Genomic DNA, 17,333 nt, shown 5'->3' on the forward strand with positions numbered 1-17,333 from the left:
AAAAAAAAAAAAAAAAAAAAAAAAAAAAAAAAAAAAAAAAAAAAAAAAAAAAAAAAAAAAAAGTGGTTTGAAATTGGGTGGGAGGGTTATGTTTTAATAATTAATTTGTCCCCTCACCCACCCACTGCTACCTCTATAGCTGACAGCAACAACACGTGATGGGCTGGTCCATACACCGGGCCCTCTTTTTAGGCCCAACCGGTTGCCTGTTACCTGTTACCTGTTACCTGCTACCTGCTACCTGCTACCTGCTATTGCCGGTTCTTTCCTACGGCCCGCCTTCTTGCCGGAATGCAGGTGACATTCGAATCTGGGCCCCGCCCATTAATTCTCTACCACAAAGGCCCCCCCTCGAACTTTTCACTTTATGGATAATTATTTTCGTTAATTTATTGAAAACCCCCTCAATTTTATACTTATTTTTAAAAAAACCCCTTTTACCTTTCACTTTTCATATATATTCAAATTTTAAAATTTATTTTAAATATACTTTTGAATATTTAAAAGTTTTATAAATATCTGGGCCGTTTAAAAATTTTCAAAATACCCTATACGTTAATATAGTTAAGTGTGAATTTATACTATGTTTGAGTTTGATCACGAACAAAAGAGACATGTGGTGAATTTTGGTCATAATTTTGAAGATAACGAGCGACCCAAATAAGTTTTCATTAATCAATAAGTTTATTTATTTTGATTAATCAATAAGTTTTCATAGGATTGAAAATAATATTTTTTAGTCAAATTAAGAGTGAAAACTATTTATACAAACCAACACGAGTTCTTTTAGCATATTTTGTCTTCACTCATATGCATAGAAATTTTTTAGAGGTCACTTAATATAAAATTGTTCAAAGCAAACTACGCTTAAATATGAAAATTTTTATGATTGAGCTACTAAGAAGAAACGTACACTATGTGGGTATAGGTAGTGATTTTTGATTTTTATAAACGTTTTTTAGTCATTCTATATTGAGAATTGCTCTCACTCAGATGTTATCTCGGTTCATTTATGTACCATTCCTTTACTCGGGTGTTTGAATATTATTTATTTATTTATGTGTGGATTAGGGTTAGAGATTAATGGGCCCCCGAATTCCGTATGCATTTGGACCACATATTTCTTGAATTTAGCAACCATGCCATGTAGCTGTTACCATGCGCCATGCCTTCTCTTTTTACTCACAAAGGACTGTCGACCTACAATATTTGAGATTCCAGGGGTATTTTTGTAAATGAGTACCTATTTATTGGACCCCAATCAAAGAATATATGTTTTTTTTCCATTATCTTAGATGTTATTTGTTAAGTTAATATGATCGTGTTTGTGCCCTATGAGATCCCATGATTTATCATGTTTGATAAACATGAATGAAATACTATGAATATGTAAGCACGATAAGCATGAAAGTATTATGTGCATCACTTCATTGAATCATGATATTTAATGCGGGACCTCGTGTATATTGTATGTCCCATGAGCATGAATTACTTCTCCATTATGTCACGGACGAACATATACACCACATTATTATACGTGTTCCTTTCCTTTTGTTGGTTTTCGGTAGCGAAAGTGAGTATGCTAATGATCTACCTAGTAGGTTCATGCGCACATTCGTGAATCATGCGTAGAAAAGTATTATGAATCCAACTTTACCTAAAAAATAAAGTAGAGTCCAAGAAGCGGTCATGAAAAGTAGGTCTTATTGTATGTAGTTGCATTTCTTATCTCTAATAGTGGCGGTCTTATTTTTTAAAGGCAAAAATAGGGTCGGTATAGTCAACTACTAAAAGAATAAAGACATTATGTGTAGCTTTGACACTGTGATTAGAACAACCAAACATTATAAATATAAGAATATGCTTTCTGAAAAAGGTATAAAATATATCCTAAACTCGCTATATTCTACTTCCAACACGTCATTGACTTAAGCACTAAAGGACATTGGACACAACGCCACATCGATGCTAAATATTCAACTTGTACAAATGATCAACGACACTTTAGGCCTCGAAATAGTGTACCCAAACACCTTAGGTCTAGTTGACTTGATTCACACATCAATATATACAACATGACATGAAAACACGATTATGAAGATGGTAGGGAAATCGAAAGAGATCGTCATTACACTAATGCAATTGCCGCATTGAACATCGTGAATACAAAGGCTCGAAAGCCTTAGAAGACACCGACTTGAAGTCACAACTCCACTATCAAGATAATCGCAATCCGAGACTAGATGACAATGTTCATAACTCAGATAGATCCGAGGAAGTAAAAATATGCTGTACGATTTTCATTTTTAAATCCAGAAACTCAATGATATGAACCAAGATATCAATCATGTAATATAAACTTTAAGGAAGATGCGAAGAAAATGTCATTCAAATTATCACAAGATGTTGTAATACATACCATATTAAAGACGAATCAAGTTTTATTTAGTCTGAAATGATTACAAATTTTGAGTAGATAATAATTTAAGAATAATCCATCCAAATTACAAACATAAAAATTTACATTTTACCAAATATACTCTGAATTTAATTAAAACAAAAAATAAACGATAACAAAATATGATATAACTAAAAAGACATACGACTCGCGAATGCTTTTGGAACTAGGTTGTCCCTCTATGGCTCTCGCTCTAAGACCGTCCTTATCTCAGACTTGCATCTAGTCATCACTTGAAAAAAATATGATACAACTAAAAAAACACAAAAATAGCGGATGCTTTTGGACCTAGGCTGTCCTTCTATCCCTATATGGCTTTCGCTCTAAGACAGTCCCAATCTTATATAGCATCTAGTCATCACCTTAAAAAAAAGTATGATACAAGCAAAGAGACGCAAGACCGGTGGACGCTTTTGGACCTAGGTTGTCCTTCTATAGCTCTCTCTTGAAGACCGTTTTCATCTCCGACTAGCATCTAGTTATCACCTGAAAAACATGAAAAACTAAATGAGTATAAAATACTTACCGGCTCTGAATCATATTCATGACTTATGCTAAGATATCACAATCTAAATCCAACCATACACAGTACTAATTCACTATCACCTTACACAGGACTAGTTCGGATTCTAGAACACTCCTCTGGAAGACCTACTGGGTCATATGATTCGTGAGTTATATGACCTAATCATGATACTATGTCTAAAGTTTCATGCATCTCCCTACAATATAGTCCTATGTTTGGGGTTTAATGCTTTCCCGGGGCATAATCTGAGTTATGATATATGCGTCCATCTTCATGCGTTCCTTACAATACAATCTATATACCTATGTCCAGGGTTTCATGCGTCCCCTACAACATAGTCTCATGAAATCCTGCAAAGAAACATGAGCAGGACATTCTACTATAGTAGAAAAAACCTTAGATCATGTTACACTACTCATCGGGAGGTCTTGAGTGAGTAGGATGGGAAATTGGGGCGGGATTGGGATGGGGATAGGCAATCTCGACCCCAATTTCAAAATTCAAAATATCAGTTAAAACTAATTTATTATAATATTTACATTATGTTACATACTCATCGTTATTTTAATTAAAATTATATTAAAAAATAAAAATTACTTTATTAAATTTTGGACGAAAATAAATAGAGAGAAGGGGACTAAAGACAAAGTTTCATTAAAAAAAAACTAAATAAATTAAATGAATAGACCATGCACCAGTCCCTATCTCACATGAAAATTTATAAATTTAAATTATATAAAAATAAAATTTCAAAAGTATAATATAAAAAGACAAGGTGAGTTTTGACCTGATTTTCCAAACAGCCAAAAATATTTTTTTAATGACTAAAAGTATTTTCTTTTTTTCCAAAAGAGAATTGACCTCTCATAAATAAATAATATATATATATTATTTATAAAGCATTCGGACGGAAACAATTATTAGTAATTTTCAATATTATGTATTATTCCTAAAACTAAATTTAATTTGTAATTTTATTGCTTTACGCCTCATCTCATTGAAACGCTATGATTGAACCGATCAAGAACCAATTAAACTAGACTTTGAAATATTAACTAACCATGCACCAGCATTGAACCGTTTCTTCACTATTACTGCTTCCTTCACTCATGTGTGTAACCTTAGTTATGACGACGACATGCTTACTTGGTTGCAACTTCTCACTATGACAAGGATCGATGGTGCTGACACCCTCCAATGATGCCTATGATCAAGAATGACAGACGACACGATGAAAATCAAACTTACAGATCTTTGGTGCTGCTCTTGAGGATAAAGGGTCATGGACGATCGACAAAGAGACGAAGACAAACTATGATGGATTCAATAGTAGAGAACATAATCGATCACATGAAGAGAACGAGCTAAGAACAAACCGTTGACGACTTCAATAGAGCCGTAGGTGTGGATAGAGCCAAAACTCAAACAAACGGTTGCATTTCGGCTATCTTAGGCTTCCACATTTCGGCCCAAATAAGCCCAGCCCACAATCCTCACTAATGTGTGTATATATATATATATATTAGCTCCTTTATTCTTGGTCAAATTAGGACCTTAAAAACCAAAAAAAGAAAAAAAAAATCCACACCTACCCTTTTATGGGTAGTTATTTTATTGATAAGTCAATTTAAACATAACTCAATTAATTTAGACACGTACATATATATTGTCTCCTCATTAAACTTAAAAGAAAAGGTTCGAAAACTGATCCTTAAACATTACTAAAAATAACAATTTAGTTGTCACGACTTGATTTTTAAGATTTCGAATCTCGAATCAGGATTAAAAAACAAAGACAAAAAGTAAATAAAAGTAAAAACAAAAACAAAAAGATATGGTAATATATATATATTTTTTGCAGATTAAAAACATACAACACCATTGATAAAACTCAAACTCCAAAATGAAAACAATATAAATCGGTGCTGCTTAAGTTATTTACAAACGAGGAACTGGTACTTGTTCCATGAGGCCGAGGATGAGAGTACTTTAGTCGGGTATGGATTTGTTATTCAAAATGAAATTTGTTGCACTCCTTTCCGGTATCTTTTTAACTTTTTTTTATTTTGTTTTTTAATTCTTATTTAACAAATTTAAATTTTGAATTTTAAATTTTTTATTTGATTTAATAACTATACATCTTTAAAAATTTATAAAAAAAAAAATAAAAAAATAAAAAATTATTAAACACATTTTAAATTTAGGACGGAAAATGGGAGCCACATTACTTGGGCCCCAAGTCGGAACATGTTGCGTCTTAAACGCTGAGAAAGAAAGAGTAAAGCCTTCTTCGTAAAACCTCTCTTAAACCCTATAATTCCTAAGCTCTCGTCAGTCACCAAAACGAACCTCGAGCCCAGCTCTAGGTTTCAGCTTTGGGGTTTGATTTGCCGAGGATTTTGCAGGAAAATGGCGAAGACCACATATGCAATGAGTTTGATTTCCGCCATTGCAGCCTCTGCATCTTTATCTCAAAATCCCTCTGCTTATGCCGATGGCCCCTTCAATTTCTCCCCCGTTTCCGCTTCTCCTGCTGCGCAATCTGCCTCGTCGAATGCTAATTCTGAGCCGTCTACCCCCAAGGTTCGAAATGATAATCCGAGGACGTCGTCGTCGGGGTTTGATCCGGAGGCGCTGGAACGTGGTGCTGAAGCTCTCAGAGAGATCACTAGCTCTTCGCATGCCAAGAAGGTTTCAGTTAGATTATTACTGTTTTGTTTTGCTTCGGTTTTTAATTGCTTCTGAGGACTTCTAGATGTTATTTTTTGTAGTTGCTTGTACTATATTGCTTAAATTTTCAGTTCTCCAGTTATTTTTTCTTTTTTCTTTTGTTTCCAATTATAACATCATTTTTATTGCTCGTATGATTTGAAACTTTTTCTGTTTGGATGTAAGTGTAGTTCAATCATAATGTGAATAAATCAATATGGAAATGATGTTAAGTTTCGTTTACCTTGAAATCTTATGTTTTGCTCTATGCTGACCTCATGTTGTGGTAGGCTTTTGAATTTATGAAGAAGCGAGAAGATACGAGACAAGTAGAGTTGCAGGCGAAGGCTTCTGAGTTCAAAGCAATGCAAGCTCAAGCTGAAACGGTATGTTTAACTAAGTCCTTACAGTTAACTACTCTAATAATACCATCTCTGTGTCCTATGAACATGTTGAATTTACTTTGTATTCTTCATTAATGGATATTTTTGTGAAGGTTTGAATCTGGAATTTCTATTGAAGGAAAAACAACTTTATATTCATATTGAAATTCCACTTTATATTTATTATTGGAACTTCGCATATTTGAAATGTCGTGAGTCTTGAAACAGGTTCTCAATTATATATCCTTCAATTTCTAGGCCTGTATCAGGATAGCAATAATTTTTTTTTTTCAGTTTCAGATGAGAAGGTTAAATAGATTGGTTTGACGTTATTGGAAAAACAGCACTTTTTTATGGGTTCATTGAGTTCCATCTTTGTTTTCTCCATAAAAATGTACCTATTCTTGACAACAAATGTTCATATATTTGTTAAAAAAATATATAAATACATGTGTACTAAATTAGTTAACTATGTTTTCGACATAAGAATTATTTGTTTCGCTTGTTTGCATCGTAGGAAAGACAAAGGGTTATATACGATGAGCAGAAGAAGTTAGCTCAGCATCAAGCACAGACTAAATCGCAAATGGCACGGTACGAGGATGAATTGGCACGGAAGAGGATGCAGGTGGGTGCTTGCTAACTTGTAAATTTTGGGTAGCATAAATGCATTGAATATGCACGTTATTTTTTGATGGATATGTTAACAGGCAGAAAATGAGCATCAAAGAGCCAGGAACCAAGAGCTTGTAAAACTTCAAGAAGAGTCATCAATTCGGCAAGAGCAAGCACGTCGAGCTACAGAAGAACAAATTCAAGCCCAAAGACGACAAACAGAGAGGGAGAAGGCTGAGATAGAGCGTGAGACTATCAGAGTGAGGGCTATGGCAGAAGCAGAAGGAAGGGCCCATGAGGCAAAGCTTGCTGAAGAGGTAAATAGGCGAATGTTAGTTGATCGTGCAAATGCAGAGAGGGAAAAATGGATTGCCGCTATTAATACTACTTTTGATCATATTGGAGGTATTAACTTAACTGTATTAAATTTAGATTGATAATGCATGTATCAAGTATGTGATGGAGGAGTCTTTCCCCTTACATTTCTATTTATGTATTTCTTAACAGACGGATGTTTTTTTCCTCTTATAAATTAAAAATCATACATGCATTCCTTTTGATGATATTCAGATCAATTGGTGACCTCTTAACTATTCCCAATCAATCCATTTCACGTATTCTTTAAAGTGATTCTTGAATCATCAGTGTTCAATCTCAAACACACAATAATGAGGCCACGTAGAAAACAGAACCGTATCAAATTAATCTATTTACTAGACTAATAGATCTTGAATAACCTGCCACAGGGTTATTTAATTACACTTTTGGGAGGACAAAGGTTGGCAGATGTTTTCTTTGCCCTACTTTTTTTTATTTATTTTTAATCTTTTTTGGAGAGTAGTAGAGAGATGATTGTCTTTTTACATCATAAAGGGATGGCTTGCGTTCCTAACCAGTTGAACGCTCTGGAAATATGATTTAATATTAAAAAAATATCCTGTATAATAACATTGTACAGTTACAGCAGAGTGGCTTGGGATGTTTACGTTGGGCCCGACTGATGTATATGTATCTTTCATTTTGTTATTTATTCTAAAATAGGCTGGTCGCTTTATAAAATTCCCTAAGAAGAATGGTACCATATTCATAAGTTGTGCCAAGTTAAGTTATATATTAATCCTTAGCATTTATATGGTTCGGTATTAAAGAGAATTGGTCTAATTTTGATATTATTCACATTTGCAGGAGGTTTGAAAGCCATTTTGACGGATCAAAACAAATTGGTAGTTGCTGTTGGTGGAGTTACTGCATTAGCCGCAGGGATTTACACGACAAGGTATTTCTCAAAAGCTAAAAGGTTTTGTGAAACAGGTTCTTTATATTTGTATGAAACTTTTGTTGAATTCTGCTTGCTCCGCTTGACTTAACCTTATCGGTTTATTTAATTTTCTTTCTACTTTATTGGCTGCATTTGTGTTTTCATTTATGTTAAGGGTTTCTTTGCTCATTTTGGGATGATGATTTTGAGACTGCAGTTCTTTTACATTTCGATTTTCGATTTCAAAGTAAGCTGGAATATGAATTTTTCTTTTCGAGGTTTACTTTGTTTTGTATCCTTCAGATGTTTGCTACGCTTTGGGGCATCTACAGCAGAAATATTTTTGAGGATAGGGTTTTGCTGAAGAGGGAGGTGCGGAGTAATGTATTCATTATGATGCCTTACTCTTTGCTTCCACCACAATGACTATAGGGCTAGTTTTCTTTTGATTTTAGATAGGGGGATACTTGTAACGGGACTGTATTCTTGGCCTTTATATAGCATTAGCCTTTTTCTTTTGGGTTTTCTTGAGGTCCGTTCTTTGCGTCTTGGTGCTTTACAACCTCTTGTATTCTGTCAATTTATTGAATTCTTAGTTTTTCTTCATGAATTGAAAATAAAATAAAATCATCAAGAATATATATATAATTTTCCCAGCAGATGAGTGGATGGTTGTCTCAGAAGTGACTTGTCATTGGGTAACTTCATTGAATATTTTGTAGAAGATGAACTTTCCTTTGTTCATGAGGTATCTTTTATGCTCTAGGAAGGATGATTGTTTCAATTTTCATTCTGTGTGTTTGTTTTTTCTCTGGTTATTGTGAAATGTTTGAGATAGGAGACAAATCGATCCACTATCAGTTATGCTACTCAAATTTGTAAACAAGGCTATTTCCTTCTGCTTGACACTAGTGAGGCAGTCATCTCCGTATATTTTAGCCTATTTGTTACAGCTATTATCATTTTATCTTGTTTTTGTGTTCATAAATTTACTTGGGCATCAATTTAATCTGGTTTGTTGTACACCATTTGCAATCTGAATGGTCGTTTAAATTTCATAAATTTCGTTGAACTCCTATATCAATTTATTTTCAATCCCCGTTTGCTGACTGCAGAGCTTATGGCTTTTCCTCACTGTAGAGAAGGTGCGAAAGTGATTTGGAGTTATGTGGATAGAATATTAGGGCAGCCATCACTGATTAGAGAGTCATCGCGAGGAAAATACCCTTGGTCGGGGCTGTTATCGCGTGTCATGGGCACTGTGTCACGTGGTTCAGATAAGGGGCCTTCCTCAAAAAAAGGAAACGGGTTTGGAGATGTAATTTTACACCCTTCACTTCAAAAGAGGATAGAGCAACTATCAAATGCAACTGCAAATACAAAGTCTCATCAGGCTCCATTTCGGAATATGCTTTTCTACGGCCCTCCTGGAACAGGAAAGACAATGGCTGCTAGAGAGCTTGCTCATAAATCTGTAAGATTTCTTTCAAATCTTCTCTTTCTAAATTGTTGAAAGGTTTGGAAGTCTAGATTCAATATCAAGTGTTAATATTTCTGAGCATTATCAGGAATGTTCATTCTGTCTGCGGTTGAAAAACTTCAAGATCATGATAATATTATAATGAAAAAGACCGAGGTCTTTTAAAATGGACCTTCATGGGAGAGGCACTTTTTAGAATTTCCATCCTTCCTAAGATTCTAGGAATTCATTGATATAGCCAGAGGAGTATCCACCATTTTGGCTATAACAAGAATTCATGGATTTTTAACTGTCCAGGCTGTTCCGCCTAAGAGGGTAGTGATTTGATCTGGCTTGCAGGTGAGTTGCAGCCTGTCCACTCCTAAATGAATTTTCTTTTAATTCAATTTATAACTGTGGGGGCTAAATAAAACCTGTGAAGTGAACTTTATGGTTTTTCGGTAGCATATATTTCAAAATAACATGTTCAGTTTCCTAGTTGTGGTAAAAACCATTGAATTCTTGAATTTGAACTGTGGTTGTCATACACTCTGACTACTCCTGGTGAAATTGATGATTTTCAGGCTAGTTACCCAAATTTAGCGACCATTGTTTTACCAATTACTTTTTGCTGATATGATGAGAGTTTTACGTTTTTATTTTCTTATAATATGCAATATCTATCAGTCACTGATTTTTTTCTTTGCCCATAGGGACTAGATTATGCATTGATGACAGGAGGAGATGTTGCTCCTTTGGGATCACAAGCTGTTACCAAGATACACCAGTTATTTGATTGGTCTAAGAAGTCTCGGAAGGGTTTACTGCTTTTCATTGATGAAGCAGATGCATTTTTATGCGAGTAAGTCAAACTTGCTCAACTTTTTTCGGTCTTTTCCTTTTCTCGTTAATCGTGTTTGTAACAAAACATAATTTATCAATTGTAAGGCTTGTAAGGCTTCACTCTTGGGCTAGAAATATTGTTTTTCATGTTCTAGAAATTTGCTAAAATTCAGTCATATATTATAATTTCACAGAAATCGGTATTATGGAAAATTTTCCCTCTGCAAGTTTTGTGATTGAGGTGAGAAAATTGCAATCACTAATGGTGGAGTATTGTCTAAATTTGTAGGAGAAATAAAACATATATGAGTGAAGCTCAAAGAAGCGCACTTAATGCTCTTCTTTTTCGCACGGGCGACCAGTCAAAGGATATTGTTCTTGCTCTTGCTACAAATCGCCCTGGTGATCTCGACTCAGCAGTAGGGGATCGTATTGATGAAGTTCTAGAATTCCCCTTGCCCAGGGAAGAGGAACGCTTCAAACTCTTGAAGCTTTATCTGGAAAAATATATAGCAAATGCTGGATTGAGAGAATCTGGTTTATTCCAAAACATTTTTAAAGGACAACAAAAGAAGATCGAAATCAAAGGGTTGACCGATGATATTGTACACGAAGCAGCTGCAAAAACTGAAGGATTTTCTGGGAGAGAAATAGCAAAGTTGATGGCAAGTGTACAAGCTGCTGTTTATGGTAGCGAGACATGTGTGCTCGATCCGAGCCTATATCGCGAGGTGGTAGATTATAAAGTTACTGAACATCAACAGAGAAGGAAACTTGCTGCTTCAGAAGGAGGCAGTGCGCAACATTGAAGGTATTTATAATATGAATACTATACACGCTAATACTACTCTTAGATGGAAGAAAATTGATTGGTTTTTGTCTGGTAGTTACTTTAGATTCATTGATGAGGGAATTTTATATTTCTGTGTGTTAGTTTTCATTACATTTAAATGGTATTTAAAATATATCATTTGTTCATTGAGGTAGAAGTCCCATGAGGGTATTGTTACAAACTTATAACAAATTATATGAAATAATGAAGTGTAGGTGAAGATTTCAACCTGGGTCTGGATAATGTAGAGCTTAGTTCTTTTCATTCTCAGTATTGTCTGAATGTTGGACTCGTTCTTCTCCGAAACATTTGAATTCTTCCAAATTTCAACAATATGCTAAAATATTTGTGCTTATTCAATTATAGTAGTTCTTATTTTAAAGGTGGATTGACACATGAGTTTTATTTAAGAAGGTAGGTTCAAGTGGGACTTCTTATTGAACATTTTTGTGGTGCGGGCATAGATTTTGGCAAGGCTATGGAGACAACATTGAACAAGAATTATTGGGATCTGAACCAGAATTATTGGGATCTTAGAAGCATCTGGTCTAGTCAATTAATTTTGAAAATAAATGTTGTATTGAAATTTGAATTCAAAGCGTCCTTCGACCAACATATATTATCCCAGTCTAGTGTAAGTAATTGGCTCGTTATAAACTGATATTAAAAATACTCAATAAAGAATTTTGGTAACATGATTAAATGTATCATTAGTTAAACTGATATTAAAAATACTCAATAAAGAATTTTGGTAACATGATTAAATGTATCATTGCCAACTAATGATAGTGGAAATCATGTTTATATCAATCAATTCATACATATTTACCAAGTGTGGGAGCCCCTGATAGCAAAAACTATTGAAAATATGAGTAAAAAATTTCTAATCAATCTACAATAATTCCCAAAAGTAGTAAGAGTCAAACATAAAGGGTAAGGAATTTAATTGAGAGGGAAGAGTCACTATGACACCTATCAATAATCCCCAAAAATATTAAGAATCAATATTATGAAGAATACAACCAAGAGGAAAGATGGAGCTACCCAAATCAGAAAACTCCCTTTTTATTGAAAATGTGTTGATTTTGGGTCCCTACCGAGTATAGAAATTAAGAGGACCTAATTCTAATCCTATTCAAACTAAAATTTATAACTTATAAAATATAATCCAAAATATATCAACTCGAACTGATAAATATACATTCTTGATCAAACTGTTAAAGGTTCGAAGTTTGCAGTCATTGCATTACAGAGGTCAAGTTTGGAGCGGAAGGGTATTGGCTTTCCAAGTTTGCAGTCATTGCAGTCCATATAAAACCCACAGGCCATGACGAAGATAAGACGAACACCAAAAGGTTTAGCATCCATTAATGCCACAGTTCGCAAGCCTTTTTCTCCTCTCCAAACAACACGAATCAATTTCCACATAACAAAAATTGATTCAAGAAAACAAAAACAGATCACCACATTAAGTGGGGGATTTCAGATCCAAATTCTAAGTATTTGTTCAATAGTTCTCGATTTAAGTTAAAAAGAAGGTCAAATTATAAATGAAAAATCAGAGTCGGCAGCAATTAACTCAAACACAGGCGTAGGAGCATTAAATTTCCGAAGGGGAATTTTCGAGAAATTACTGGATACCTGCATCCATTTGGCAGTGTGCTGACTGATTTGGCTGCTAACAATACTGATATTCCTTGCCGAAGACGGAAATTTAGAGGAAGATTCAACAAGCGATCTGAAGAGACTCGACGCCATTGATACACCGGCCAATCGCAGCCTGAAACACAGAAAAGAGAGAGCGCGAAGGAGAGCAACGCTTCGACGGAGATCAAACTAAAAAATTTGGATCCAACTTTTTATAGGTTACACGAAATACCCTAAAACTTTTGTATTTTATCTCAAAATATCTAATTTTTAAAATTTTAAATAATAACTAAAAAAAAAACTTTAAAATGTATTTACTCTCCTTTATACCTTTTAATTAAAATAATAATAATAATAATTATTATTATTAATATAATGTTTTAAATTTTTTAAAAGTAATATTAATCTAAAACAAAAAGTTTTTATCACAATATCTATTTATACTTCATAGATCATCTCTGAGTTCTTAGATATTTTTTATATAAAGTATAAAATTTATTCAATAAAATTATATAAAAAAATAAGAGGATATTAGACGAGATATATCATTTTTTTATAATTAATATAGATAATCTTCCCGATTATTGTTATATCGATTTTTATCCTGCATTTTATGAATTTATATTTAAACGCGGTTTAAAATGTTTACGATAAAGTTAATTTTATAATTTGACGTTGGGAGGTTAAATTTAATATTTTGGGTTTGGATTAAAAAATTTGATATTATATTTATTTTTAAAATTTTTTTATTAATATTCTTAAATTAAAAAAATAAAAAATAAAAAAACACAAAGACTTATTATTAAAAATATTTATATCTTAGGCACATAATTGAAATATAAAATAAAAATGTTACCTTACATTCCTTTTTATTTTCTACAACACGATCCGACCATGTTACTTAATCTCTCCCTATCTCTTTCATTTTTGTAGCTTTAGGTGAGTTCGAGAGCTTGGCTTTGAGATCTTTTTTCAAGATCTTTCCAGAGGGCAATTTTGGAATCGTGGGTACAAAATAAACTCGGTGCAATCTCTTGTAGAACACAACCTGGTGATTTTACATTAGAAAATAAAACGAAAGTGAGAATAAATTAATTTTAAAATTTAATTTAATTCCTAAACTTTCAAATATTATATATCTTTTTTTACGTATGAAAAGACGATTCTAGCCTGATGCTCGTTAATACTTGAAAAATTAGAAACCGAAACATAAACCGGAAGTATAATTAAAATTATAATGTTATTATATGGGGGAAAATAGCATTTTTATAATACAAACCTGCTTTGCAATGAATTCTTTTACTTCTTCCTGGGTAAGTTGATTACCAGCTGAACAAACTACGAAGGCCACTGGAACTTCCCCAGCAATTTCATCATTTTCCCTGTAATTTTCTCCAATTTCTTTATGTTTTTTCCTAATTTAAAACAAATTTTTAAAAAATTTATAAGGATATATTTATATATATATTTTTTTAAAATAAAATATTAGAGACTATAATTTTTTTTAATATTTTTTAGATTTTATTTAAAATTTAGGGATTTTTTGAAACTTTTGAAGATATCTTTTAAATAATTTTTGTTAATTTAGCCAATATTTTAATTTTTAATTTTTTTCTTTTAAGAATTAAATATTAAATAATTTTAATCGGGCACTTACGCAACGACAGCGACCTCCATAATAGATGGATGAGTTAGAAGAAGAGATTCTAACTCGACCGGTGCTACCTGTAAATACCATAATTTACAAAGTTAATTACAATAATACAAAATTAGAGATTCGAACTTTGTTTCAGAAACATGGCAATTATGTTACGTTGACTTTAGCTAATTTAATCGTTTTTATATTAATTATTGCTTTCAATTAATCAATTAAAGCTCAATAATCCCATTATTAGTGAAGAATTAAATATAATAGCGAAAATAATATATTATTATTATTATTTGGGTAGAAATTATGATAATAGTGACGTGTACCTGGAAACCCTTATATTTGATAATCTCCTTGATCCGGTCAACAATAAATATTTCTTCTTCTTCGTCAATGTATCCAATGTCACCCGTGTGAAGCCACCCCTCCACGTCGACTGTCAATGACGTGGCCACTGGGTCGTTCAAATATCCTACCATCACAGCCGTGTCATTTTAGCACCAAACTTTAATTCCATTTATTCTAGCATTTTATAAATATTTTTGTCACGTGTCAGTGGTAGCAAAATTGTAATTTCTTTATTCAAATTTTTGTTTTCAAAGTAAAATATTACTTCGTAAAATATTTCTTTATTTAGTTTTAAATACTTAATTAAAATTTTCGTTTTCAAATGTTTTTATATTATATAAAATGTCGATATTCTTTCTATTTTGTTCGTAACTTTTAAAGGTTTTCAAAAAACTTAATGATAAAAAAAATTGATCAACCTAAACGGTTTGAATTTGGTTACGAATTTATTAAATTGGGTTGAGTTCAAATAAATTATAATTTTTTATTTATGATATAATTATACTTATATATATTTATTTATTTTATTTAACTTCATAATTTATTATTATTATTTATTCTTAATTTTTTTTTAAAAATATGTTAAAATTAAATTGTAAAAACGAGAAAAAGAGAACCTTTCATAATTTGTGGGCCGCGAATACAGATCTCTCCGGGTTGATTATAGGTAAGGGAGACACCGGTCTTTGGGTCAATGATTTTGAGCTCTGAGTTTCTCACAACTCTCCCACACGACCCTATTTTTGTTGGCATCGGAGGCTCTTTCGCAAAAGCCGTGCACATACTCAATACCGGACCTGCTTCCGTCATCCCATAACCCTATAATTATATCAACGTAAACATAGTTCATTCAAATAACATTAATACCATATTATATAACATTATATTATAATTCATACTTGACCAATAACTGCTTGAGGGATCCTTTCCATGAGGGCCTCCTCTATCTGCTTTCCTAGCGGCGCCGCCCCTGAAATCACCATTCTGATCGAGCTTAGGTTGAAATCCGCCACCTTTGGATTCTTCACCATCATCAACACCATCGGCGGCACCACGGTTGCCACCGTCACCCCATGCCTCTCTATCAGGCTCATTGACGTCTCAATCTCGAACTTCTCTATCAATAATATTGTTGCTCCCGATCGAATCGAAATCAAAACTATGCTACTCAATGAGAATATGTGGAACATCGGAAGCACACATAAAACCACGTCGTTCGTTCCCAAGTATATGTTCGGATTCTCTCCATCTACCTGCACGTTAACAAACACTATTTCATTATTTATAGTTATTAGAGATGTCCAAAAGAACGGGACCAGATTTCCCATCCCACCTCCTATGTATATATTCGGATTCTCCCCATCTACCTGCATGTTATTTTAATATTCGTAGTTATTAGAGATGTCCAAAGGAATAGGGCGGGACGGGATTTCCCATCCCATCTCGTCCCGCCTCCTATTTTATCCTACAAAAATTTTTATCGAAAGGAACAGGCAGGCGTGGGATTGGATTCTCGTTTACCAAGGGTTTTCATTGAAAGAAACAGGACGGGCGGGACAAGATTCTTGTTTCCGTATGTCATTTAATGAATAAGGCTAAATTCTCATTTTTCTATGTCATTTAATGAAAACGACTCTCTACGAGCATAAGCCGTTGTGCCTTTGTTTCGGGCTTTTCCAAAAAACATCGTACCAACGGAGATATATTCTTTACTCATAAGCTCATGATCATTCCCTAAATGAGCAAACGTGGGACTCCCTCCCAACAATTTGTATCAACCAATTCTTTAACAACCTGTTGAGCTATACTCGACACCATACTCTTATGGGTCAAAACCACACCCTTCGGAGTCCCCGTCGTGCCAGAGGAGAACGGCAACGAAACAGCGTCATTCCAGTCAATCTCCACGAACGGGACATCATTTTCATCGGCATCGTAAACCATCGAGAAGCTCAAACAATTCTCCGGTGGATCATCGACGGTAACAATGGTGAGATCCACATCAGATTCCCGGAGCTTGTCAACACAATGCGAGTAAGTAACCACCAATTTAGCACCCGACATCTTCAATTGCTTGGAAATCTCCGCCGCCGTGTAGTACGGATTAGCAGTGGTGGCGACACTGCCAATCATCGACGAACCCATAAAGGAAAAAACAAATTCAGCAGAGTTCTTGAGAAGAATCATAATAAAATCCCCTTTTTTAACGCCAAGTTTAGAGAAAGTGGCGGCGGCCCTCTTGGAGAACAAGTGGGTGTCGGAGAAGGAATAGGATTTTCCGGTGGCGCCGACGATCAAACATGGGCGGTCGGAAAATTCAGAGATTTTCTCAAAGCAATAATCGTGAAGAGGGAGATGGTCGGGGATTGTAATATCCGGCAATTTCGATCGGAAAACACGTGGCGGCGGAGATGAGGAGAGTTTGGGCTTTTCGCCGTCGCTCAATTGGGCAACGGAAATCATGGTCGGATGTCTTGTCGGTGGGGGAATTTTGACATGTAAAGCGATTGTTAAATAAAGAGAGGGGTAGGTACAAGAAGTGGTGTAGGTTGAGCTGACGTGGAGATGGTGTTTGACTTTTACTTTTTTTTTTTTTTTTTTTTTTTA

The 17,333-nt window shown here is 34.0% G+C and overlaps 2 protein-coding genes across 4 annotated transcripts; one reads left to right on the forward strand and one right to left on the reverse strand.

Annotated features, from left to right (window-relative positions):
* Nucleotides 1-5,271: 5,271 nt before the first annotated feature.
* LOC111451683 (ATPase family AAA domain-containing protein 3-B-like) lies at nt 5,272-11,725 on the forward strand. Of its 3 annotated transcripts, none has more exons than XM_023092189.1 (9): nt 5,272-5,675; nt 5,984-6,079; nt 6,594-6,704; nt 6,787-7,096; nt 7,877-7,967; nt 9,090-9,423; nt 10,122-10,270; nt 10,541-11,062; nt 11,498-11,725. In XM_023092189.1, the coding sequence occupies exons 1-8, from the start codon at nt 5,394-5,396 to the stop codon at nt 11,058-11,060; spliced, it is 1,893 nt and encodes a 630-aa protein (XP_022947957.1). In that variant the 5' UTR covers nt 5,272-5,393; the 3' UTR covers nt 11,061-11,062; nt 11,498-11,725. The 3 variants fall into 3 exon arrangements, with proteins under 3 accessions (XP_022947957.1, XP_022947958.1, XP_022947956.1); XM_023092190.1 differs by having other exon boundaries at nt 11,495-11,574; XM_023092188.1 differs by lacking the exon at nt 11,498-11,725 and having other exon boundaries at nt 10,541-11,313.
* Nucleotides 11,726-13,560: 1,835 nt separating this feature from the next.
* Nucleotides 13,561-17,251, reverse strand: LOC111451685 (4-coumarate--CoA ligase 3). The gene is made up of 7 exons (XM_023092191.1): nt 16,521-17,251; nt 15,626-15,979; nt 15,344-15,545; nt 14,705-14,850; nt 14,388-14,455; nt 14,010-14,112; nt 13,561-13,778 (listed from the first exon to the last, which is right to left on the reverse strand). The coding sequence occupies exons 1-7, from the start codon at nt 17,187-17,189 to the stop codon at nt 13,632-13,634; spliced, it is 1,689 nt and encodes a 562-aa protein (XP_022947959.1). The 5' UTR covers nt 17,190-17,251; the 3' UTR covers nt 13,561-13,631.
* Nucleotides 17,252-17,333: the final 82 nt, after the last annotated feature.

The sequence above is a fragment of the Cucurbita moschata genome, unplaced genomic scaffold (assembly GCF_002738365.1).
Source record: "Cucurbita moschata cultivar Rifu unplaced genomic scaffold, Cmos_1.0 Cmo_Scf00013, whole genome shotgun sequence".
NCBI classification, from domain to species: Eukaryota; Viridiplantae; Streptophyta; class Magnoliopsida; order Cucurbitales; family Cucurbitaceae; genus Cucurbita; species Cucurbita moschata.